The 26,350-nt window shown below is 41.3% G+C and overlaps 1 protein-coding gene and 1 long non-coding RNA gene across 3 annotated transcripts in view; one reads left to right on the top strand and one right to left on the bottom strand.

The window, feature by feature from the left end:
- Positions 1-750: 750 nt before the first annotated feature.
- On the bottom strand, positions 751-3,083 carry LOC122539392. Its single transcript, XR_006309068.1, has 2 exons — positions 2,891-3,083; positions 751-1,309 (listed from the first exon to the last, which is right to left on the bottom strand). It is a non-coding gene; the product is annotated as an uncharacterized LOC122539392 (long non-coding RNA).
- Positions 3,084-3,196: 113 nt separating this feature from the next.
- Positions 3,197-26,350, top strand: part of plk4 (polo-like kinase 4 (Drosophila)) — a 68,031-nt gene continuing 44,877 nt past the window's right edge. The window contains exons 1-2 of one of the 2 annotated variants that reach the window (XM_043674183.1): positions 3,197-3,361; positions 24,696-24,791. In XM_043674183.1, coding sequence (XP_043530118.1) covers positions 3,329-3,361; positions 24,696-24,791 — 129 coding nt within the window. In that variant the 5' untranslated portion in view covers positions 3,197-3,328. Of the gene's footprint in view, positions 3,362-24,455; positions 24,555-24,695; positions 24,792-26,350 lie in introns of those variants that run through there. The other variant, XM_043674182.1, reaches the window with a different exon arrangement.

Below are 26,350 nucleotides of genomic sequence, written 5' to 3'. Positions count from 1 at the left end.
GGCCAAGCCTGGAAACTAAATGTAGGTTGGTTCCTGATCAAAACGTTCTGCAGATGCTTCATAGACTGGGAAAGAGCATTACTTTTAAACACACAGCAGAAGTTGGCTATTAACAAGGTCTGGTTCCAGAAAGTCAAAAAACATTTATGTTCACATAGATGGCAGGTGTTGTATGGGGTCTGGGACCTGGTTTAGGAAACGATCAGTCTGTCAGGAAGTGTTTAGAGTGTAAAATGGGTTTTAGCCTGGAATTTCTTAGAAAAGGAATCTCGCTGTTGATTCTACTGTATGAAGCTTTGTAAGATTCCTGCCTAACCTCCTTTAACAGCTTTTGGAAGTTCAGAAAATAGAAAACTAAGTTTAAAGCATTACTGCCTTTATCTGAGCAAATGTAAAGGTAACTCTGATCCACATCTTCAACTGGGTGAGAAACCATCATGTTGTAGAACAACATGTCGTGAAAAACCATTTCAGTAATCTGGCTAGGTTTGCTGTTTTCTATTATTTATTCCTTAACTGTGTTTGATTGTCTGTTTGTGTGAACTGGGCTGAAAACAAACATTGTTAGGTTTATAGCACAGACCAGATTACTTTGTTGCGTAATTAAGGGCTAATGCCCGAAACGTCGATTCTCCTGTTCCCTAGATGCTGCCTGACCTGCTGCGCTTTTCCAGCAACACATTTCCATCTCTGATCTCCATCATCTGCAGACCTCACTTTCTCCTGCGTAATTCTGCTCGACTATAGTTATTCTATTGTTAACAAATTGCTTTTGTTTAAGATACAAACTGGAATTCATTATTCAAATGTTTCGGAACGATTGTGGTCAATTTTGAGAGTCTTTGAAGGCTTTAATGTTCCTGTGTTGCAAATACAGATGCAGAAAGGTTGATTTGGTTCAGCTGTCTGTATCAGTGTCATAACAGGACTTAAGTCTTCGGGACTTTGCTGTCTCCGTCACATGTCTTGAGATGAAACAGATTTTTGAAATGATGTCTCACCTTTCCTAAAGCTAGAGAGCAGGTAAAGACCACGTCTTTATTTTCTTTATTTTTGGACTGTGGACTAAAAAGAGGATACTGTTTTAAAACGAGGACACTGTACAAAGGAGTGGCTGCAATTTTAAAGAAAAATCAGGTTACTGGATCAAGTTGTTAGCGGTGTACAGTGTTGTATTTTTCTGGAACAGTGAAAGCAAATGGAGTCAATGGCTTCCAAACTAAGGGAAGGCTGCTCAACAACATTATTTTCAATGACGCCTGATCAGGTGATCATAGCTTGCATGTAGTTTAGTATAACATCACCTAGTCTGCAAAACAAAAGCATAAAAAACACTCTCCATCACACTCTTATATACAGGTACCAGAAAACCTCCTGTAACAGCTAACTGTCTTACATTCATTAACTTTGCAAATCTCCCATTGAAGGAGGAAATAAAATGCCTCTAAAGAAAGTGAAAGGATAAATTTTCAACAGAAAGAGAGCATTGGTACACAAAAAACCTTGAGTCAACAGCAAAGAACTAAAAACTATCTGAAAGGATGAAAAAGCAAGCAACTTATCAAAAACTTGGGCTTTTGGAATGGGTTTCCCTGTGTTGTTTTCTTTCATCTTGAAAAATGTTAAAAAGTTGCTTTGCAGACTTTGAACTTCTAATCAATTACATAATCAGTATTAATTTTAATTGTGGACTTTCCCTGTTCAATGACTCCTCTGCAGTTTCGATTTGTCTGACCTGTTGTTCTTCCCTCTTCTTGTTAAATTTACCAAAATAAAGTTGTTTCTATTCAATGACCTTAAAACTACAAGCCAGAATGATGGAAATTTGAGGTGGTCAAACTATGGTGCAGAGTCAGCTGATGCAGTTTGCTTCATGGACAGTATACCTTGATGGATGATAGGTGGGAAACACCAAAGGGATGAATGAACAGCCTGTGCACTGCAATGTCTAAAAGCCTCATAGTGCCTGCGAGAAGAATTTGCTAAGAACTCATGGACTGTCAGACTTTTATTTGAGAAAGTCTGGATGAAGATTTCAAACAGCTGGGGCTGGAATTGGACTTAGAGGACACAGCAGCCAGCAATTGGTACTGCTGCCAGAGTGGTCTAGTCAACCAAGATTTCGTAACGTACATAGCAGGAGTGTTATGCGACATCTTTTAGTCATAAAAAAAGTGACATTAACGTGATATAATTCTTCATTGGGATGAAAAATAATCAAATCCAAAACTGGAATCCTACATCTAAACAAAGGAAATATCAAATGTATGAGAATGAGTTGGCTGTTATAGACTGAGAATCTTCATTAAAAGACCTGGCAGTGGACAAGCACTAGTTAGCATTTAAAGAACAAATGCTTCATTACAGTTATGCATATGGGTGAGAAAACACAGCAAAAGTAGACAACCATGGTTAACAAAAGAAATCAAGGAGAACAGTGGATCCAAACAGGAGTCATATAAAGTTGCAAGAAAATGTAGCAAGCCTGAGGACTAAGCAATTTAGAATTCAGTAAAAAGAGGGTCAATACATTGAATTAAAAGGGGAAAAATAAGCTTGCAAGGAAGATAAAAGTAGGCTGCAAGAGCTTCTATAAATCTATAAACTGTTAAAGATCACTGAAGACAAATGCCCCTGCAATCTGAAAAGGAAGCGTTGGTAGAAGAACAAGAAAATGACATTTCGATTTAACAACTTAAACAATAAGTTTTCCAACAATAATTAAGAAGCGAGAATCAGCCCACCAAAGCATAAAGACCTGTTCCAACAAAACCTCACTCTACCTCAACAACACGATATCTACACAAAATAATTTTCTTGATTTAGGGAAAAAAAGTTACAACCATTTCTACCTTACTAAGCTTTTAAATATCAAGCACAGCTGTCTTACTCTTCTTATACAAAGATCAACCCCAAAGCCAAAATCGTGCTAGAAGAATGTATATCCCGTTTCTAAAGAACCATTTTTATAAACGTCCCTCAAACAATTTTCGGTGCCGTCGATCTGCGCATGCGCGGTTGTCGATGGAACAAGTCACATGATACAATACCATCATAAATACTTCTTGAAAAGTCTAAAATCCAAGTCGAACATATATCTTCATGCATCCTAATCTTTTTTATCGTCACTTTTTATTTTAGAAATTGTATACTTTTGTTTGTTGTCCCTCGGCGTCTCCGCCCATCGATGACGTCAGCAGAGCCTCGTTGTGGGTGTAAACGGCGGATTTTTTGAAAATGGGGGGATTGTGTTTCGAGGCGGATGGCGTGAAGCGGCCTGTTTTTGAGTAGTTATTCCGTGCCCTGGGGAGGGGCGGCGGTTAACGGTATGGCGACCGTCTGCATCGGCGATACGATAAAGGTAGTGACCGTTGTCGTTGGTTCGTTTCAATGTATTAGTGAGAGTCATATTTCGGATTAGGGTAAGCAGCACCGGCCTGCCCCTCGGGCAGTTCATTCCTTGGGCTTTCTCTTCATCGATTGTTGATGGCAGGTTCTGTTCCGTGTCCCGGGCTTGTTTGTAACATCGTGTTCTGGTAACGGGTCACAAATAATTCTCTCTCTGACCATGCTCCGCGGAGGTTTGTTTTGTTATCCCAGGAGTTGGGCTGGGCTGTGTGCCTGATGTCTCCGGAAGCTTAAGTCATCAAGCTCGCGAGCAAATCACGCAACTTGCTCGTTCTGTTTTTCTGTAAGAAGTAATCACTATCTCCGTTAACTCTAGAAAATTTATCAGAAGAATTGGCACTTGTCGGGTGCTCGTTGTCTTGTTCGTGACGGTGATTTGTCTTTTTTGTCTGAATACCTTATTTATGCTATTTTGAGGAGATAGTCCACACAAGCTGGTTGACTGAGTTAAGATTTAGGCCATTAGTGCAAATTCTTAGACATTAATGAACCGGTGAGTTTGGTTTTGATAAGCTAGCAGTTTCTGGGTATTAATGCCAGAATTGGTCATGCTTTGCATTAAATATGTGATACAAACTGAGATCGCTTGCTTGCCGATGAAATGTCAAAATGATGATATTGTATGTGATTAAAACTCAATATATGCCAGTGTGAGACATTAATAAATTGCTATCAACTTAGCCAGCCTAAGTCACTTTTTAAACTACAGCCATAATGAGAGCATTGGGATTGTCCTTCTTCTCTCCGTCCATGCGTCAATTTTATCCACGCAGCTGACATTTCTCCTTTTAAAATATTGCTTTTAAACCAATTTAATTTTCGTAGGGTGAGGTTGCTGAATTTTTGTTTCTATTGATTTGCACTTAGCTAACTTTTCCTCTCCCTGTCTGTCAAATCGTAGGTCAGGAATGTAAAGTTTACTACTAAGGTTCACTCAATTTGTCTTGTTATCCACCTGACTGGTTCTGATCAGGTGTTGGAATTCCTGCATTCCAAAACATTGTGTCTTTCAATCCTCTCTCAAGAATCTAACGTTTTCCCTCTTCGTGCAGAGTGTGCACTCTAATAACTGTGCTTAGTATTTTTAAGTTCCATGTGGATTTTCTTTGGTATACAGCTGCTATTTAGTTGTGTCTCTTGATCCTATTCTGACCTGGATTTCATTCCTGGATGTAACTTTGGTGTTTATGAATGTAGAAAGGTACTTGAAATTGTACACTGCCTTTGACTTGGTACTTTCAGTCATGACTTGCCCATTACTTTGCATGTATTTGGAAAGGCAAGGACTAATTAGGGATGGTCAGCCTGGCTTTGTGAATGGGAATTTATGTCTCATGGACTTGATTTTTTACTATTTCAAAAAACTCAGGATTGAGAGCATTATAGATGTGATCTCTATAAACTTCAGTAAGGTGTTTGACAAGGTTCCCCATGGGAGACTGGTTAGCAAGGTTGTATCTCGTGGAATACAGGGCAAACTAGCCATTTGGATACAACTGGCTTGAAGATAAATAGAGGATGGTGGTGGAGGGTGACCAGTGGACTTTTCAGACTGGAGGCCTGTGACCAGTGGTGTGCCACAGGATTGGTGCTGGGACCACTTATTTATATAAATGATTTAGATGTGAACATAGGAGGTATAGTTAGTAAGTTTGTAGATGACACCAAAATCGGAGATCATAGTCGTAGAGATGTACAGAAACAGACACTCATCCATGCCGACCAGATATCCCAACCCAATCTAGTCCCACCTGACAGCACCTGGCCCATATCCCTCCAAACCTTCCTATTCATATACCCATCCACATGCCTTTTAAATGTTGCAATTGTACCAGCCTCCACCACATCCTCTGGCAGCTCATTCCATACACGTACCACCCTGTAAGCAAAAAAGTTGACCCTTAGGATCCTTTTAAATTATTGCCCTCTAGTTCTGGATTCCCTCACTCCAAGGAAAAGATGTTGTCTATTTATCCTATCCATACCCCTCATGATTTTATAAATCTCTATAAGGTCACCCTTCAGCCTCTGATGATCCAGGGAAAACGGCCATAGCCTATTCAACCTCTCCTCCAACCCTGGCAACATCCTTGTAAATCTTTTCTGAACCCTTTCAAGTTTCACAACGTCTTTCTGATAGGAAGGAGACCAGAATTGCATGCAATATTCCAACAGTGGCCTAACCAATGTCCTGTATAGCAGCAACATGACCTTCCAACTCCTGTACTCAATACTCTGACTAATAAAGGAAAGCATACCAAACGCCGCCTTCACTATCCTATCTACCTGCGACTCCACTTTCAAGGAGCTATGAACCTGCACTCCAAGGTCTCTTTGTTCAGCAACATTCCTTAGGACCTTACCATGAAGTGTACAAGTCTGGCTAAGATTTGCTTTTCCAAAATGCAGCACCTCACATTTATCTAAAATCTATTCCATCTGCCACTCTTCAGCCCATTGGCCCATCTGATCAAGATCCCGTTGTAATCTGAGGTAACCTTCTTCACTGTCCACCACACCTCCAATTTTAGTGTCATCTGCAAACTTACTAACTATACCTCTTATGCTCACATCCAAATCACTGATATAGATGATGCAAAGTAGTGGAAGCAAAGAAGGTTACCTCAGATTACAACAGGATCTTGATCAGATGGACCAATGGGCTGCGGAGTGGTAGATGTAGTTTAATTTGGATAAATGTAAGTTGCTGCATTTTGGAAAGGCAAATCAGAGCAGGACTTGTTTGCTTAATGGTAAGGTCCTGGGGAGTGGTGCTGAACAAAGAAACCTTGGAGGGCAGGTTCATAGCTCCTTGAAAGTAGAGTCTCACAAGTAGGATAGTGAAGAAGGCATTTGGTATGCTTTCCTTTATTGGTCAGAGCATTGAGTATAGGAGTTGGGAGGTCATGTTGCGGCTGTATAGAGTCATAATCATAGAATTGCATACAATTTTGATCTCCTTCCTATATGAAGGTGTTGTGACCCTTGAAAGGGTTCAGAAAAGATTTAGAAGGATGTTGCCAGGGTTTGGAGGATTAGAGCTATAGTGAGAGGGTGAATAGGCTGAGTGCTGTTTTCCCTGCTGCGTTGGAGGCTGAGAGGTGACCTTTTTAGAGGTTTGTAAAATCACGAGGGGCATGGATAGGATAAATAGATGAAGTCTTTTTCCTGGGGTGGAGATGTCCAGAACTAGAGAATATGGGTTTTGGGTGAGGGAGAAACCTTTTAAAAGGGACCTAAGGGCAACCTTTTCACGTAAAGGGTGGTGTGTCTATGGAAGTGCCAGAGAAGAAGATAACGAGAATCCAGAGAAAGTGTATTCCTGTCAGGGTGAAGGGAAAGGCTGGTAGGTATAGGAAATGCTGGATGACTAAAGAAATTGAGGGTTTGGTTAAGAAAAAGAAGGAAGCATATGTCAGGTATAGACAGGATAGATTGAGTGAATCCTTAAGAGTATAAAGGAAGTAGAAGTATATTTTAAGAGGGAAATCAGGAGGGCAAAACGGGGACATGAAATAGCTTTGGCAAATAGGATTAAGGAGAATCCAAAGGGTCTTTACAAATACATTAAGGACAAAAGAGTAACTAGGGAGAGAATAGGACCCCTCAAAGATCAGCAAGGCGGCCTTTGTGTGGAGCTACAGAAAATGGGGGGATACTAAATGAGTATTTTGCATCAGTATTTACTGTGGAAAAGGATATGGAATATATAGAAAGTAGGGAAATAGATGGTGCATCTTGCAAAATGTCCAGATTAGAGGAAGTGCTGGATGTCTCAATGGTTAAAGGTGGATCAGTCCCCAGGACCTGATCAGGTGTACCCGAGAATTCTGTGGGAAGCAAGAGAAGTGACTGCTGGGCCTCTTGCTGAGATACTTGTATCATCGATAGTCACAGGTGAGGTACTGGAAGATTGGAGGTTGGCAAAAGTGGTGCCACTGTTTAAGAAGGGCGGTAAAGACAAGCCAGGGAACTATAGACCGGTGAGCCTGACCTCAGTGGTAGGCAAGTTGTTGGAGGGAATCCTGAGGAACAGGATATACATGTATTTGGAAAGGCAAGGACAGATTCGGGATAGTCAATATGGCTTTGTGCGTGGGAAATCATGTCTCTCAAATTTGATTGAGTTTTTTGAAGAAGTAACAAAGAAGATTGAGGGCAGAGCAGTAGATGTGATCTATATGGACTTCAGTAAGGCGTTCGACAAGGTTCCCCATGGAAGACTGATTAGCAAGGTTAGATCTCACGGAATACAGGGAGAATTAGCCATTTGAATACAGAACTGGCTCAAAGGTGGAAGACAGAGGGTGGTGGTGGAGTGTTGTTTCACAGACTGGAGGCCTGTGACCAGTGGAGTGCTTCGAGGAGAAAGTGAGGTCTGCAGATGCTGGAGATCGCCACAAGGATCGGTGCTGGGACCTCTACCTTTTGTCATTTACATATGATTTGGATGCGAGCATAAGAGGTACAGTTAGTAATTTTTGCAGATGACACCAAAATTGGAGGTGTAGTGGACAGCGAAGAGGGTTACCTCAGATTACAACAGGGTCTGGACCAGATGGGCCAATGGGCTGAGAATTGGCAGATGGAGTTTAATTCAGATAAATGCGAGGTGCTGCATTTTGGGAAAGCAAATCTTAGCAGGACTTATATACTTCATGGTAAGGTCCTAGGGAGTGTTGCTGAACAAAGAGACCTTGGAGTGCAGGTTCATAGCTCCTTGAAAGTGGAGTCGCAGGTAGATAGGATAGTGAAGACTGTTTGGTATGCTTTCTTTTATTGGTCAGAGTACAGGTATTGGGAGATCGTGTTGCGGTTGTACAGGACATTCATTAGGCCACTGTTGGAATATTGCATGCAATTCTGGTCTCCTTCCTATCAGAAAGGTGTTGTGAAACTTGAAAGGGTTTAGAAAAGATTTACAAGGATGTTGCCAGGGTTGGAGGATTCGAGCTACAGGGAGAGGCTGAACAGGCTAGGGCTGTTTTCACTGGAGTGTCGGAGGCTGAGGGGTGACCTTATAGAGGTTTACAAAATTGAGGGGCATGGATAGGGTAAATAGACAAAGTCTTTTCCCTGGGGTCAGAGAGTTCAGAACTAGAGGGCATAGGTTTCAGGTGAGAGGGGAAAGACATAAAAGAGACCTAAGGGGCAATATTTTCACGCAGAGGGTGGTACGGGTATGAAATGAGCTGCCAGAGGAAATGGTGGAAGCTGGTACAATTGCAACATTTTAAAAGGCATCTGGATGGGTATATGAATAGGCAGGGTTGGAGGGATATCGGCCGGGTGCTGGCAGGTGGGACTAGATTGGGTTGGGATATCTAATCGAGATGGACAGGTTGGACCGATGGGTCTGTTTCCATGCTGTACGACTAAGTGGTGGAGGCTGGTACAATTGCAGCATTTAAAAGGCATCTCGATGGGTATATGAATAGAAAGGGTTTGGAGGGATATAGGGCAAGTGCTGGCAAATGGGCCTAGATTAGGTTAGGATATTAAGTTAGGCATGGACAAGTTAGACCAAAAGGTCTGTTTCCATGCTTTATTACTCTGACTGTTTAGAGTCCAAAAGTGTGGTGCTAGAAAAGCACAGCAGACCAGGCAGCATCTGAGGAGCAGCAGTGTCAACGTTTCGGGTGTAACCGTTCTGGTCTAAAAGAAGAGTTACTCCGAAACATTCGCTTCCCCGCTCCTTTTCCTATTATTGTTTAGAGAGAAAATGAGGTCTGCAGATGCTGGAGATCAGAGATGGAAATGTGTTGCTGGAGAAGCGCAGCAGGTCAGGCAGCATCTAGGGAACAGGAGAATCGACGTTTCGGGCATTAGCCCTTCTTCAGGAATGATTCCTGAAGAAGGGCTAATGCCCGAAACGTCGATTCTCCTGTTCCCTAGATGCTGCCTGACCTGCTGCGCTTCTCCAGCAACACATTTCCATCTATTATTGTTTAGAGTCTAATATTTAATTTATGCTCTGTTCAGAAGGCTCACTATCTTTGACTGGCCTGACCATAGTTTTTAACTGTAGCCATGAGTGTGCAATTATCTGCACACTTAATTACATTTTTCTAGATGTACGATGCAACAACATTTTTCTGTATCGCCATCCTCTGTATGTTCTCGTGAGAGCGTTAGTAACATGGAAGGTACAGCGCTTGCCTGCTTGATTTCCTTTTTTAACCTGGAATTAGCTTGTATGCCCATCACCAACTCTTTCCTGAAGCATTCTTATCTAGCTCCTGTATTTGCCATGCAAGAAGTTTGGGTCTGCCAAAGTCTGTTGCTTCCAGAAAACATGATGCTGGCCAGTGTTGGAAGTTTCTTTTTAAAATGGTCCAACAACATGAGCAGAAACTGGGCTTCCCATTTATTCTCATTTCACTGATCGTTTTGAGCACAAGTAGTTTATTTTACCTTTTCAAGGAATTAAGCAAAACTGCTCATCTGCTATTTCTATTTGTATGATGGGGGAGTCTCTGATCAAAAAGTTAGAAGCAGGGTTCCAGAGACTTCGCCTTGTAGTTTTACAGTGCAGAAAGAGGCCCTTTGGCCCATTGTCAGCACTGGTGATTAAAACCCATCTATTGTAAATCCCATTTTCCAGCACTTGGTTCATGGCTTTGTATGCTATGATGTTTCAAGTGTTCATTTAAGTAATCCATAAACATCTGAGAGTTCCTGCCTCGGTCACCCTTTTAGGCAGCGAGTTCAAAATACACTCAACCCTCTGGGTGAAAGATACTTCCCTCAAATTCCTATTACACCTCATTATTCTTATCTTTAAAACTCTGCTCCCTGCTTATTGGCCCTGAGGGGAAACATTTCTCCCCTGTCTGTCCTATGTCCATCAAAACTTTGTACATCTTAATCAATTCCCCCCTCAGACTTCCTGCTCTAAGGAAAACTACTCTGCCTGACTTGTCTCCGTCAACAGCTAAATCGCTCCAGCCTAAGTGATGTCCTAGTGAATCTCCTCTGTACCCTCCCTCATTCAATCACAACCCTGCCCATATTCTGGTCCCCACATTTGTTCCCTGTACTCCAGATTTGGCCTAACTAATGGTATATGAAGCTTCTTCATAGCCTTTTTGCTCTTGTATTCAATAAGCAATTACTAAAGGCAAGTATCCCATATACCACAGTAGACACCTTATTCTGTTCTCTTGCCTTAAAGAATCTGTGAACATGCGTTCCAAGGTCTCTCCGATCCTCTGTACTTCCTAGCACCTGACCATTCAATGTGTACTCCCTTGTCTTTAGTTCTCCCAAAATGCATTGCTTCGCTTTTCAGGATTAAATTCCATTTGATACTGTTTAACCTATCTATATCATAGAATCCCTACAGTGCGGAAAGAAACAGATTGGCCCATCAAGTCTGCAATGTCTTCCAAAGAGCATTCTGCTCACACTCAACATATCCAACTACCCCTGCAATCCCGCATTTACCATAGGCATTCACCTAACCTGCGCATCCTTGGACTGTGGGAGAGAAACTGGAGCACCTGGAGGAAACAGACTCTGGGAGAGTGTGCACACAGTTGCCCAAGGCTGGAGTCGAACCCAGATTCCTGGCACTATGAGGCAGCAGTGCTGACCACTGTAATCTGAAGTTTCCTCCTCATTGTTTACCATGTCACTTGCAGACTTACTGATTTGATTCCTATCCTGATTATTACTGTACACGACAAACAAAAGGAACTGAGCACAGAACACTGTGGTATGCCACTGAACACAGGTTACTGTTCTCTGCTTCTTGCAACTCTGCCAATTTTTGATCCAATTTACCAAATTACCTAGGATTCCATGGGCTTGTAACTTCTTAACCAGTCTGCTATTATGTAAAGCTATGCTGAAGTCCATATAGAAATGCATTATCCTTATCATCTTCATATTGAATGGTGGACCAGGCTTGAAGAATCAACTGACTTGTTTTGCACCTAGTTTTGATGTTTGTTTCAACCTATCCACTTGGTCAACTCAAAATTCAGTCAATTTATTAGACATGAGCTCGTCCTTGCAAAGACATGCTGACTATACCTGATTAATCCTTAGCTTTCAAAGTGGGGATTAATTCTTTCTTTGTCAGAAATGTTTCCAATAGTTTCTCTACCACAGATGTTCAATTCATGGATCTATATTTTCGTGACTTATCCCTGCCACCTTTTTTGAACAATGGTATCACATTAGCTGTCCATTACACATCTTGTGGCCAAAGATGATTTTGAAAATTAATGCCAAAGCCCCTGCAGTCTGCTTCTTTGTCTTCCATAGTAGTTTGGAATACATTTCATCTGTGCCTGAAGATTTCCTGTTTTTAAGCCAGCTGAAGTCACTAATACATCCTGTCTCTCCTTCCCCAATTTCTTAATACCTACGCTGTCCCTCTTTACAATGAATACAGATGCAAAGTATCTCCTTCAAGACAAAGATCCACACAAATTACTACATTGGTCCCCAACAGCCCTACTTTTTCCCTGAATGTTCTCTTGTCCCTAATACATTGATTTTAAAAAGCTCTTGGACTTTCCTAAAAGTTGCCTGTCAGTAATTTTGCATGTCCACTTTTTGCTCTCCTAATTTTTATTTTAAGTAAGCCCCTGCATTTCTATACACTAGAGCACTTACTGTTTTGAGCCTCTGGTATATACCATGAGACTCCTTTTTGTTTTCCCTTTGTCCAAGGGAATGCAAAAAAACAAGTGGTAAATCAAAAAGGCAGACAAAAATAAAAAGACAGCCGAGTCAAAAAAGTTAAAGTTCCCTTTGTCCAATTCTGCTCATCACTTCACATCCACGGTTCTCTGACCCACCCATCACCTTTTAAGGGAAGATGTTGGCCCTGTATGTACTCTGTTGTCCCTTTTTTAAAAATTTTTTTTAATGAATGTCTCTCACTGCTCTGGCTTTTCCTGGAAGTAGCTGCTATCTTTTCAATTTGGCCAGATCCATCTTATTAAAATCAACACACACACTGTATAGGTGATTTTCCTCTGTGCTGCAGTGTGTGTTGGCTCGTTGAAATAATGTTCTAATGCAGCTTCATTTGTGGGTGTTGGGATGATTGCTTCTGTAGTTCAATATTTGGTCTGTATGTGTTGTTTTTCCGTAGACGCTGGTTTGAAGTTCCCCATTGGCTGTTCGCTCTACTGTGACATCTAGGAATGTTGTTTTCCTCCTCCTTTAGTGAATCTTCTGCCAGTAAAAAGATATTATTGATGGTCTTAAAGGTTTCCTCTAACTTGTTTCGTTTAGTGATGACAAAGGTGTCATCCATGTCGCTGTGGTGTAAAATTCCAAGCAGTGGAATGTGGTGAAACGGTTAAAAATTATGTCCCAATACATGTGTGAATAATAATGTAACACATGTATTGGGCCAAGCAGTGGAATATGGTGTAAAATTATGTCCCAATACATGTATGAATCTAACCGGAATGGAGGTGTTGATTAGTCCCGTGTGAATCTTATTACACACATCCCCGTGTGAATCTTCTTATCTGTATGTAACCAGAATGGAATGTGTTTTTTAGCCTTGCTCTGCTGTTCACATGAATGTTTATATCTGGAAAAGAGTATATCAGCTGGAAAAGTCTCCAGTTCGGTGAGTCTGCTCCGGGGTTACGTTTAACCGCCGAGCGTGGGTTGTTGGCAACCGCTCTACGAGAACTGACGGCTCCCAGTTCCGGTAACATGTAGAGTGAGTATAAGCCAGACCCGTTGTAAGTATGAGACCTGGCTGTGGCGACGCTGCGGGGAATAAAATGCTCATATTCTAGCAGACTCGCCTCTTGGTCGTTTGTTCTGTGTCAGACTACTCTCCTACGAACCTGACCTTGAGAATTTTTTAAAACAGTCGCAGACCCAGAGTTTGGGTTGGATGGTTGGCAGCGCTGTTTGCTCAAGTCTCTGCATTACTGCCTCTGCTAAGAACAACAACCTACAGACAAACCAATGGAACACCCATGGGATCTCCGATATCAGGGTTCTTAGCAGAGGCAGTAATGCAGAGACTTGAGCAAACAGCTCAAGTGCAGAAATTGAAGTGTTTACTGAGCAATGCAAATCTTGTGTGCTAACATCACATCCTGACCACAATAAATCAAAGCTTAGTAAGGATTCCTTTCCTACCATCGTGCAAATCTAATTGGTGTATCGTTCACTGAACTTTGTTCTTTTTAAATATAAGAATCACATTGGCTTTTTGTCAGCCCTCTACCACCATTTCATATTTTAATATGCATGTAATAGTGCCTTTCACATCTCTTTAAACTCTGAACATATATGAACTCTGAAACGGAGGATGCGATCTTTGATTACTTTAATTATTTCCTCACTTTGAATCTTGAATGTGTTTAATTTTTTTGTTTTCTTTTCCTCACATTATTTCAGTTTACCATGGAAGCTAAAATAATGTAACTAATCTTTCATGTCATTATGCACAAGTTTGTTTCTATCCCTTAGTATTGCTATCTTGACTTTTCTGTCTCAACAAGATAACTTTTACATTGCTTAGTGACACAGTTTTGTAGTCTTTAACTTTTTTGACTTGGCTGTCTTTTTATTTTTGTCTGCCTTTTTGATTTACTACTTGTTTTTTTGCATTCTTGCCATATTTAAAATCTATTACTAGCTGTGTCTAATTATTGGATTTTCTCCTGAATCCTACTTCTTTATTGTTTTCCATTGCTGTTCTATCAATTCTTTTTTTCCAGTTTGTTTTCCCTAATTTCATTCTCATCGCCTTAAAGTTATCATTACTTTTTTCCAATTTGTTACTTTGTCCCTTGAATCTTGTAATCATGATCTCAAGATTAAGGTGATCAAATAATTGTCCCTTGCTCTTGAACCACATGGGGACGCATGTTTTGCAATAATTGTACATGGAGTAAGTACAAAATGTCAAAGTAAGATCAATGATTTTTTTTAAAAGTTGAAAGTCTAATGAGTTCATGGATTGATAATTTGCTGAAATTGCTATTGCTTTGTTTTACACAAATGAAAAGGTACTTAATTCTGTAGTTCACTTGCAGATTGGCCGCTTGGTCAGAGCAATAAAAGTAGTGCAGAATGTTAAAATTGGGAAGCAGCAGTTCCAAATAACTTCATAAAGACTCAAAATGAGCTCAACTCAGTTATACCTTTTTGACTGAGCTGAAGAATAATGGGTATTAAGAAATTACATGCAAAACCAACTGGAAAGAAACGCACAGAATGCCTGAATGGAAACCTGGCATTTGATCCTGTGGTTGCAAGTAGGAAAGCCCCTTGCCAGTCCAGAAAATGACCCAGCAGGCAGAAAAGTCTTATGTATTAAGACACAAGGACTTGGCAGTCCCAGGGGTTTGATGTTTGATCTTCATCGATTTGTTCATGGCATTTAGGGTGCTATGTTACTTCCAGTTCTCAAAGTGGACCCTTTCTGGGATGGGGTGTAAAATGTTCATTCAGAACTTCAGCCATGCCCTGTCTCCATGGTGAGTTTCCTTTTTCGGGTTTTAACCTTTTTTTTTTATTTTAATCTATCTTTTGTAATGTATGTAGAAGACTTCAGCTTCTGTTCTAGTATTCAGCACATTCTTTAGCATGCTTTTTTCCCTTTTTCAATTTCTTCTGCTCTTGTATTCTGCTGGCTTTCTCTACTTATGATCACAGCTGATGCTATTATTGAACAAGTCTGATCCCAGAGTAAAACCTGGTTTCTGTGAATGTTGCTTGGCTAAACAAGTGTTTGAGAGTTGGGTGAAAATGGAGTTGGGTGAGATATTGTCTGAGCAAAGCTGAAAGCCTGAGTGTGGTGCTCCGTTTCAGTCTAGGCAGTTCAGAAAATGATAGTCCCAACAGAAACAGACAACTGGTAAATCTTACCTCTAAGAATATTTTCTTACGGTTTTTAAAGCATAATGTATTAACTTAAATAATGATAAGAACTTTTGATTATAATAGAGGTGTTTTGAAGTGAAGGAAGATCCTTAGCTTGCTTTGTACCTTCTAGGGAGTAAGTAGCTGCTTCTAGAGAGAAGTCATTACAGGATCCCTCAGACCTGTGATATTCTCTTTTTGCACAATTTGCAAGTAAGAGACACTTTCAGTGTCCCTGACAACTACATGTGCAATAATTGTCCATCTGCAGCTACTGGCTAACCACGTTTTGGAGCTGGATCTGCAGTGCTGAGAATATCGTAGAGAACACAACTTAGTGAGCTGGTCACACAATTGAGGGAATACACATGCTGAAATGGAATGGGTGACCGTGAGGCAAAATAAAAGGCTCAGGAAGGAATTGCAGGAATTCCCTGTGATTATCCCCCATCAAACAGATAGATAGATATACCACTCTATACTTTTCGTCAGTATTCAATCAGGAACAGGACATTGTTGTCAATGTGAATACTGAGTCACAATTAAGTAGAATGGATGGCTTTGAGGTATGTAGAGAAGAGGTGTTGGAAATTCTGAAAAGGGTGAAAATAGCTAAGTCCCCTGGGCCTGATGGCATTTATCCTAGGATTCTCTGGGAAGCAAGGGAGGAGATTGCAGAGCCATTGGCCTTGATTTTTATGTCCTCGTTGTCTACAGGAGTAGTGCCAGAAGATTGGAGGCTAGCAAATGTGGTTCCCTTGTTCAAGAAGGGGAGTAGGGATAACCCTAGTAACTATAGGCCGGTGAGTCTCACTTCTGTTGTGGGCAAAGTCTTAGAGAATTATAAGGGATAGGATTTATGAACATCTGGATAGGAATAATGTGATCAAGGGTAGTCAGCATGGTTTTGTGAAGGCCAGGTCGTGCCTCACAAACCTTATTGAATTCTTTGAGAAGGTGACTAAGGAGGTGGACGAGGGGAAAGTGGCAGATGTGATGTATATGGATTTTAGTAAAGCGTTTGATAAGGTTCCCCATGGTAGGCTACTCCAAAAAATACGGAGGTATGGCATTGAGTGTGCGTTGGAGGTTTGGATTAGGAATTGGCTACAGATGTTAGGGGTAGGTTCTTTACTCAGCGAGTCGTGAGTTCATGGAATGCCCTGCCAGTAGCAGTGGTGGACTCTCCCTCATTATGGGCATTTATGCAGGCATTGGATAGGCATATGGAGGATAGTGGGCTAGTGTATGTTAGATGGGCTTGGATCGTCGCAACATCGAGAGCCGAAGGGCCTGTACTGCGCTGTATTCTTCTATGTTCTATGTTCTTGATACTGTTCCAGGGGAAGGCCTCTCTGGGGAAAGAGTAGCATCAATGGAATTCGTGGCACCACGGGTGCTATATGGAATGGGAGGAAAACAAGCAACAGGGCTATCGTCTTAGGGAATTCAATATTAAGGGGTACGGACAGGTGCTTCTGTGTTTGCAGACATGAATCCAAGAACGTATGTTGTCTCCTGAGTGCCAGAGTGAAGGATTCCACCAAGCAGTTTCGAGCTATTTTGGAGTGGGAGGATGAAGACTTGAAAGCTGAGTATCAGAAGTTGAGAGAAACTAACACACAAGACCTCAAATGTAGTAATTTCATAATTCCACATAGTTCCATGTTCTAGCAAGAGCAGGAATAAGAGGATAGATCAGATGAATGTATGTATGGCTGGAGAAATGGTAAACAAGCGGGAGGCTGGAAGAACACGGCAAGCCAGGTTAGCATCAGGAGGTGAAGTTAACATTTTGGGTGTAACACTTCAGAAAAAGTGAACTAAGGAGGGGTTTAGATTCTTGAGACATTGGAACCATTTTGGGGAAGATGGGACCTGTAGAAGCCTGACTAGTTATACCCTGATAAAACGGGGACAAATATCCTCATTGCTGCTGCTAGTTCCATTGGTGAGGTTTTAGAGTAGTATGAGAGGGAAATGGGAACCAAAGTGACTGCTTTGGGTCAGATTCAGATCAGGAAATTGGAGGTAGAGCGTTAGTTAATGTAATCAGTGACTCGGAAAGACAAAATTAGTAAACATTTTAACAAAGGAAACTGGGGTTGACCTGTTTTTCTACTTCAATTTGCGAGTGTTGCAAACAAGGCAGATGTGCTAAGGGCACAGATAGGCATATGGCCGCATGACATTGTCGCTATGATGGAAAGCTGGCTAAAAGAGCGGCAAAAATGGCAGCTCAGTATCCCTGGATATGACGTTTACAGACAAGGGGTGACAAAAGGAGGCGGCATAGTGAGTATTGGTTAAAGAATCAATGAGAGTTGAGAAGGGATGAGAAATTGATTTCCAATCTTCACCAGACACAGGTGAAGTACTTGAGCAATGCAACTGTGGTTCATATGTTCAAAAAGGATACAAAGAAAATGCTGAACAATTATAGGCCTCATAGTCTGACTTTAGTGGGCCAAAGTTAGAATCAATCCTCAGAGGTTGGCACTTAGAGGTGTGTCACTTAGAAAGACATGGATAGCCAACATGACTTTAAGAGCAGGTCATGCCTTGGAAATTTGATTGACATCTTTGAGGATGTGATGACAAGGAGAATTGTCAAGGGTAGCGCAGTGGATTTTGTCTACATGGATTTCAGTGAGGCACTTGATAAGGTCCCCCATGGTGAACTAGATCAAAAATGTAAAAGCCGATGGATATAGGAGAATGTGTCAAATTGGATCCAAAGTTGGCTTAGTAGCAGGAAACAAAAAAAGTAATGTGAATGGAAAGCTGTTTCAAGTTGTTCCACAGAGCTTGGTGTTAGGACGTCTGTTTATTATATACATTAACAATCTGGAATTGAATGTGTGCGGTGATGCAGTTGGAGACATTTGCAGATGACACAAATTGGCCACATAGAGGATAATTCAGCTCCCAAATGATATAGGTGGATGTGATCTGTTTTGGCTTCTGTAAGGTGTTCGGCAAAGTTCTAGATTAGATTACATTACAGTTGGAAACAGGCCCTTCGGCCCAACAAGTCCACACTGACCCGCCGAAGTGCAACCCACCCATACCCCTATATTTACCCATTACCTAACACTACGGGCAATTTAGCATGGCCAATTCACCTGACCTGCACATCTTTGGACTGTGGGAGGAAACCGGAGCACCCGGAGGAAACCCACGCAGACACGGGGAGAACGTGCAAACTCCACACAGTCAGTCACCTGAGTCGGGAATTGAACCCGGGTCTCAGGCGCTGTGAGGCAGCAGTGCTAACCACTGTGCCACACTTCTTTTAAGGTAGACTGATCCGCAAGGTTAGACCTCATAGAATACAGGGAGAACTAGCTATTTGGATACAGAACTGGCTCGAAAGTAGAATACAGGATGGTGGTGGAGGGCTGCTTTTCAGACTGGAGGTCTATGACCAGTGGTGTGACACCAGGATCAGTGCTGAGTCCATTGCTTTTTGTCATGAACATTAAATGATTGGGATGTGAACATAGGAGGTACAGTTAATAAGTTTGCAGATGACAACATCAAAATTTGGAGGTGCAACCATTTTCACTGTCCACTACCTCATTACAACAGGATCTTGGCCCATCTGATCAATGTGCCCAGGAATGGCAGATAGAGTTTAATTTAAATAAATGTGAGGTGCTGTATTTTGGAAAGGCAAATCAGGGCAGGACTTGTACAATTAATGGTGAGGTCCTGGGAAGTGTTGCTGACCAAAGTCCTTGGAGTACAGGTTCATAGTTACTTGAAAGTGGAGTCCCAGGTAGATGGGATAGTGAAGGTGGTGTTTGGTATGCTTTCCTTTACTGGTCAGAGCATAGAGTATAGGAGTGGGAGGTCATTGGTTAGGCTACTTTTGGAATATTGTGTGCAATTCTGGTCTCCCTCATATAGGAGGGATGTTTTTGAAACTTGAAAGGATTCAGAAAAGATTTAGGGTTGCAGGGTTTCAGCTGTAGGGAGAGGTTGAATGGCCTGGGGGCTGTTTTCCCTGGACCGTCTGAGGCAGAGGTGTGACCTTTCATCGAGGTTTAAAGAGGGGCATGGATAGGGTAAATGGACAGGGTCTTTCCCTGTGGTGGGGGAATCCAGAGCTAGAGGGCAATGGTTTAGAGGGAGGGCAAATTTAAAAGGCTCCTAAGGAACAAATTTTTAATGCAGAGGATGGTATGTGTATGCAATGAGGTGCCAAAGGAATTGGAGGTTGGGACAATTGCAACATTTTACAAGACATCTGGACGGGTACGCAAATAGGAATGGTTTAGAGGGACATGGGCCAAGTGCTGACATATGGGACTAGATTAGTTAAGGATGTCTGGTTGGCATGGATGAGTTTTTGTGCTGTATATCTCTGACTCTATAGTAGATTGGGCAGGAATGTGGCAGATGGAGTTCAACTGATAAGTGAGGTAATGCATTTAGGGAGGTCAAAGTTAAATGGAAAGCAATAAATGAGAATATACTGAGTGGTAGATAAAGGCAGTGGGACTGCTCTCCTTCACTGGCAGAGGCATAGAATATAAAAGAAAAGCTGTAGAATGATGAAACTCTACAAGATACTGGTGAGGCCACAAGTGGAGTATTGTGTGCAGTTCTGGTCACCACATTAAAGGAAGGACATAATTTGCTCCTGAGAGATTGCAGAGACAATTGACTAGAATGGAAACGGGGCTGGAGAATTGGGGTTGTAGCAAAGGCTGAGGTGGTGATATGATTGAGTATACAACATTGAGAGGAGTAGAGTAGTAGACGGGAGGAACTTGTTTCCCTTGGCAGAGTTCAAAAACCGTGTGTCTTGACTTGAACTTAAGTGGTAGAAGGACTACATTGTTTTATGCAGAAAGTGATGGGTGTCTGGAATTTACTACCTTAACTTGCGGTGGAGATAGAGACCATTTTTTTTTTTAAAATGTACTGGATCTGGACCTCCAATGCTGTGTGCATGAAGATCGGATTAGAAAAGGCATCTGGGTGTCTAGGTCAGCATGCTCAAGATGAACTGAATAGCCCCCTTCTGTCCTATATCATTTCTATAGTTCACTGCTTCTATAAATTTAACTATTGTAGTTGGTCGTTGAACATGTTTACACATTTTTAACAAAAGAATGTAAGTTTATTGTACGAAAAAGAAACCAAGCTGGAAACTGTTTAGGAAGATCTTAACGTAAATGTTTTTTTAAAACTGTTTCAAACCTTCCCCAGCAGTATTCTTTTATTGATGCTCAGTCCAGTGAAGTAATACTCCTATCTTAATTGTTCAATTCCTAACTTGCCTATCTCATAGTTCCTTGCCTGCTCCTGTGGCTTGAACTTCCCTTCAGCTCTAACAGCTTGAAAACTTGTACACAAATTCTCAGCTTCAAGACTTCTCAAACTCTGTCCCAATTTGGAGATTCCAAAAACTAAGAGGTCACATTCTAGATTTTTGTTTTAAATAGAATAACATGCTGCTCTTCTGGGATGGTGCTGTTCTTCTGCAATGAGCCCAGTAAATTCTACTGGTTTTATTCAACTAAACTCAAAAGAAAAACTCATGCTCCTAGTCTGTTTTCATTTAACATTGTGGATATCCCGCTAAGCACTTAATTTTTATCTTTAGTTCACTATTCCAACTTTTATTTTATTTAAAAATCTTTTTATTGAACTGAAAGCACGCATCCAACTTATCTCCACTCTAAAGTCCAAATGGTAATGTCTATGCATTTTTATCATATTGCATAGCTCAACTCGGACGTTGTTAATCAAAAGCTTTACTTTCCCTGTTTCATTTTAATCTTTCTTTAAAATCACTTGGGGATTTATTTCACATACTAAAGCCGCATTTTAAAGCTAAAGTAGATAAATTATGTCTCAAAGTTTTACACTGGTCAATTACTGAATTAATTACTCATTTGCTTTCAGTCCATCTATGTCATTCAGTTTTGAAGTTGAATTTTGCCCTCTTCCAGTTAACTATCTTTGAACATTACAAGCCCTTCAGCCCGCTGTGCTGGCCTTCTATCCAACTCTAAGATCAGACTAACCTACATACCCTTATTGTTCTACCTTCCATGTGCCTATCCAAGAGTCACTTAAATGTCCCTAATGTATCTGACTCTGATTGCTGGCAGTGCATTCCATGCACCCACCACTCTGTGTAAAGAACCTACCTCTAACATCTCCCCTAAACCTTGCTCCATTAACTTAAAATTATGTCTCGTCATGATAGACATTTCAGCCATAGGCAAAAGTCTCTGGCTATCCACTCTATCTATGCCTCTCAACATCTTGTACACCTCTATCAAGTCACCTCAGTCAAAAAGTGTGGCGCTGGAAAAACACAGCGTCCGAGGAGCAGGAGAGTCACGTTCCCAATGAAAAGTTTATGCTTGAAATGTCGACTGTCCTAAACCTCGGATGCTGCTTGACAGGCTGTGTTTTTCCAGTGCCATACTTTTTTTTTTGACTCGGATCTCCAGAATCTGCAGTCCTTATTTTCTTCTCTATCAAGTCGCCTCTCATCCTTCTTTGCTCCAATGAGAAAAGCCCTAGCTACCTCAACCTTTCTTCATAAGACATGCTCCCCAGTCCAGGCAGCATTCTGGTAAATCTCCTTTGCACCCTCCTAAAGCTTCCACATCCTTCCTATAACAAGGTGACCATAACTGAACACAATATTCCAGGTGTGGTCTAACCAGGACTGTGTAGAGCTGCAGCATAACCTTGCAGCTCTTAAACTCAATACTTCTGCTAATGAAAGCTAACACACCATATACCACCTTAACAACCCGATCAACTTGACAGATCAATGGACATGGACCCCAAGATCCCTCTGTTCCCCACACTGCCAAGAATCCTCCCTTTAACCTTGTATTCTACATTCAAATTTGATTTTCCAAAGTGAATGACTTTCATACTTTCCAGGTTGAACTCCATCTGCCACTTATGCCCAGTTCTGCATCCTGTTAATATTCCGTTGCAGCCTATAACAGCCATCCACACTATCCACAACTCCTCCAACCTTTGTGTCATTGGTGAACTTAGTAACCCACTTTCTCATCCAGGTCATTTACAAAAATCACGAAAAGCTGAGGTCCCAGAACCGATCCCTGTGAATGCCATTGGTCACTCAGCTCCAGGCTGAATACCTTCGATCTACCAGCAACCTCTGCTTTCTATAGGCCAGCCAATTCTGTACCCAGACAGCCAGATTTCCCTATGTCCCATGCCTCCTCACTTTCTCAACGAGCCTTCCTCGAGGAACCTTATCAAATGCCTTGCTGAAATCCATGTATGTTACATCCACTGATCTATCTTCGTGTTTTGTGACGTTCTCAAAGAATTCAATAAGATTTTGTGAGGCATGAACTGCCCTTCACAAAGCCATGCTGAATATCTCTAATCAAACTATATAGTTTTCCAAGTAATCATAAAGCCTGTCTCTCAGAATTCACTCCAATACTTTGCCCACCACTGACGTAAGACTGACTGGTCTGTAATTCCCAGAATTATCGCTATTCCTTTTCTTGAACAAGGGAATAACATTTGCCATCCTCCAATCATCTGGCACTATTCCAGTAGACAGTGAGGATGCAAAAATCATTGTCAAAGGTATAGTAGTCTCTTCCCTCGCTTCCTGTAGTAACCTAGGGTATATCCCCTCTGGGGATTTATCTTTTTGTTGTTTGAAATTTTTCAGCACATCCTCCTTCCTAACATTAACCTAATTGGTCTGTTTCACATTGTCCTCCAGAAATGTCAAAGTCCCTCTCAGTATTGAAAACTGAAGCAAAGTATTCATTTAAAACCCTTCCCCTACATCCTCTGACTCCAGGCTCCACTATCCCTTGTCAGTCCTACCCTCACTCTGGCTATCCTCGTTTTCCTCACTGAAGTGTAGAACACCTTAGTATTTTCCTCAATCCTACCTGAAAACTTTTTCAACCCCCCGTCTAGCTCTCCTAAGTCCGTTCAGTCTCTTCCTGGCTACCTTTTAACTCTTTTTAAAGCCCTGTCTGATCCTTGCCTCCTCAACCTTGAGTAAGCTTCCTTCAGCTTTCTTGTCAAAAGTCAAATATAAATTTGACTACTTTTTCCTTGTCCACACAGTCCTACATTAGCAATTGCTACTAACAATTTCAGATTTATTTTTCAATTTCCTCAACTTACAAAATACCTTGACAAAGATCACAGTCCAACAACACTTTTCCAAGCTTCCTTCAGCTTGTTCCCTGTTCTTATATATTTATTAGTGTCTCTAAAAATACTAAACTTTTAAAGGACCCCTAGTCTGCTTTCTGCTTCTCATCATGCTGGGTGACCACTGACCTTTCAGAATGCATTTTTAACTGCAGTCCAAGGACCAAAGGTAACACAATGGGTGCAGAACTTTCAGGGTAGAGTTGGAATACAGCACTTATGCACTATGTTGAAGCCAATGTAGGAAAGAAATTGAAGATCATGAAGGCAGGGTTTATTTAAAGACCAAAAGGTGTTGGTCTGTAGATTACTTTCAATGCCACATTCTGTTGAATATGGGAGCTGTGAGGTGAATAGACGATCAAATTAATATACAATGATTAGGGCGTATCTTAATTTGGTTCCTGAGAGGTCACATTTAAAAATGCACTAGAAATCATTCGGGTCCTTTGTGACAAAAGTTGTGAAACAACACTGAAGAAATTTAGATTTTCTTATTGAATGGCCAATGTGTTCGGAAACCCTGGATAGTTTTTAAAAATTTAAAATGAAGGAAATTATTTACCAGTATATAGGATTGCGTGCATACGGTGGAGCCTAATGCGAGACAGCAGATAAGAGACTAGGTAGTTCCAATTATGAACAAAAAGCTTTAGCACTTTTTAAATCTGCAAATAAAAGGATCAAGTTACGAAAAAAAAGGCAATTCATATTCCAATGATTATCCTTTATAATTGACCTTTTTAGTTAAGGTGGCAGTTTATATTTGGTAGTAAATACTAAATAACGACAGTTGATGTTTCGCTTGAAGAGCTTGTAACTAGACTTAACGCTGTTGCTTGGCGATGAGAAGCCGTTATTTAGGTTGTAACGCGGGAATAAAGCCGGGCTTGCGTTTGAGTGACACGCAGATTGCCTTTGGTTCAGTTTAATCGTCAGCTGGCTGGTAATGCAGTCAAACGAATTGTGTCAGAGTTCCTGCTGGTAGTTTTAAAATGTTCGATCGAGTGTTGAATTACGTTTTCTTAAAGTGCAAGTATGGGGTCTCGGGCGATGTGAGGATGTCAGTTACAGATGGCGAGAACACAATCGAGGTGAGCAGGTTGGAGCACTTACCGAGCTGTTTAAACTAACTGTTAGTTTAATCGTCCCACCGCATCGGAGTTCTGTAATCGTTGACGGAAAAGGTGCTGCTAAAATCGTCACTTAATTAATCTTAAATATTTCTTTTACAGGACTTCAAGGTTTTAACGCTCTTGGGGAAGGGTTCGTTTGCATGTGTTTACAGAGCAAAATCTGTCAGCACAGGTCTGGAAGTAGCGATAAAAATGGTAAATTTACAATGATTTTTAAATTTGCCTAATGTAATCTTGTCGTCTATCAATGATAATGGAGTACTTACTGCGTTGGAAATTAAGTATTGATTTTAAACCGCCGAGGTAAAGATTGATTTTTGAAAATTGTTATAGATATCACGATTTGAAACCAATACCTGAACAGCAAGAATACTCATTACTATATTTAAGAAAATATATTTCAATCTTGGATAAACGGAAATTGTTTTGAGCTTTCAGCTTGAACCTATATAACCATCATAACTTGTCATCTTCCTGGGCAATGCTGCCTGAAACTGTCATTGCTTTACAAAGCAAACCTACGATCCATACTCCAAACTGCTCATTCGTTAACCTCTGTTTCCTCTTTACAGGAATAATTTTCTGACTGAGATCAGTGCCGATTCTTCGCATTGCAGTTTGCGATGTCCTTCACAACAACTTATCACTATTTGTATTCAAGCACAGGCCTTTCACCGTCACCTCCATTTTGCACCCCCACCACAACCACACCTTTCCACCCCGATGCTCATGACCCCATAGTCAACTCATTTCAGGCAATAGTTTGTCTTGCCTCTTCTCCACCGTTGTCACCTAAATCCCGAAAGAATCCATCGTTTGTTCTGCTCCTGCCAACTTACATGCTATCCCTTTTTGAGGTATAAGGCATAGGTCAGCTGTCATAGTCATTTGAGATGTACAGCATAAATTATACAAAAGAGACGGTTTGCACCTTAATAGGTTGGGGACCAGCATTCTGGCAGGTAGGTTTGCTAGTGCAACACAGCGGTGTTTAAACTAAATAGGGGGGAGGGGACAAACTGGAAGTTTAAGAAGGAAATTGAAGGGAAAGTTAGAACAAGGGAAGTCAGTGAAGCAGAAAACTCAAAGGGATCATGCCTTAAGGTTGAGTGAAATAGAGGTTGAAAGGAAGGGTGAGGGCAGTAACAAATTAAAAATACTATATATGAATGCACGAAGTATTAGAAATAAGATGGATGAGCTTGAGGCTCTTTTGGAAATTGGCAGCTACAATATTGTGGGGATAACTGAGACGTGGCTTCAAGTGGACAGGGCCTGGGAAACGAATATTCAAGGCTATACATGGTATCATAAGGACAGACTGACAGGCAGAGGGGGTGGCGTGGCCCTGTTGGTAAAGGATGATATTCAGTCCCTTGCACGGGGGGACCTAGAATCAGGTGATGTAGAGTCAGTATTGATAGAGCTGAGAAATTCTAAGGGTAGAATCTCCCTCTTGGGAGTTATCTACAGGCCCCCAAACAGTAGTATGGATGTAGGGTGTAAGTTGAATAAGGAGCTGGAATTGGCCTGTCACAAAGATGTTACTACAGTTGTTAAGGGGGATTTCAACATGCGGGTAGACTGGGAGAATCAGGATGGTATTGGACCTCAAGAAAGAGACTTTGTGGAGTGCCTCCAAGATGGATTCTTAGAACAGCTGTGCTGGAGCCTACCAGAGAGAAGGCAATTCTGGATCTGGTATTGTGCAACGAACCAGAATTGATCAGGGACCTCGAAGTGAAGGAGCCATT

The sequence above is a fragment of the Chiloscyllium plagiosum genome, chromosome 32 (assembly GCF_004010195.1).
Source record: "Chiloscyllium plagiosum isolate BGI_BamShark_2017 chromosome 32, ASM401019v2, whole genome shotgun sequence".
NCBI classification, from domain to species: Eukaryota; Metazoa; Chordata; class Chondrichthyes; order Orectolobiformes; family Hemiscylliidae; genus Chiloscyllium; species Chiloscyllium plagiosum.
This window is presented reverse-complemented; position numbering and strand designations above follow the sequence as displayed.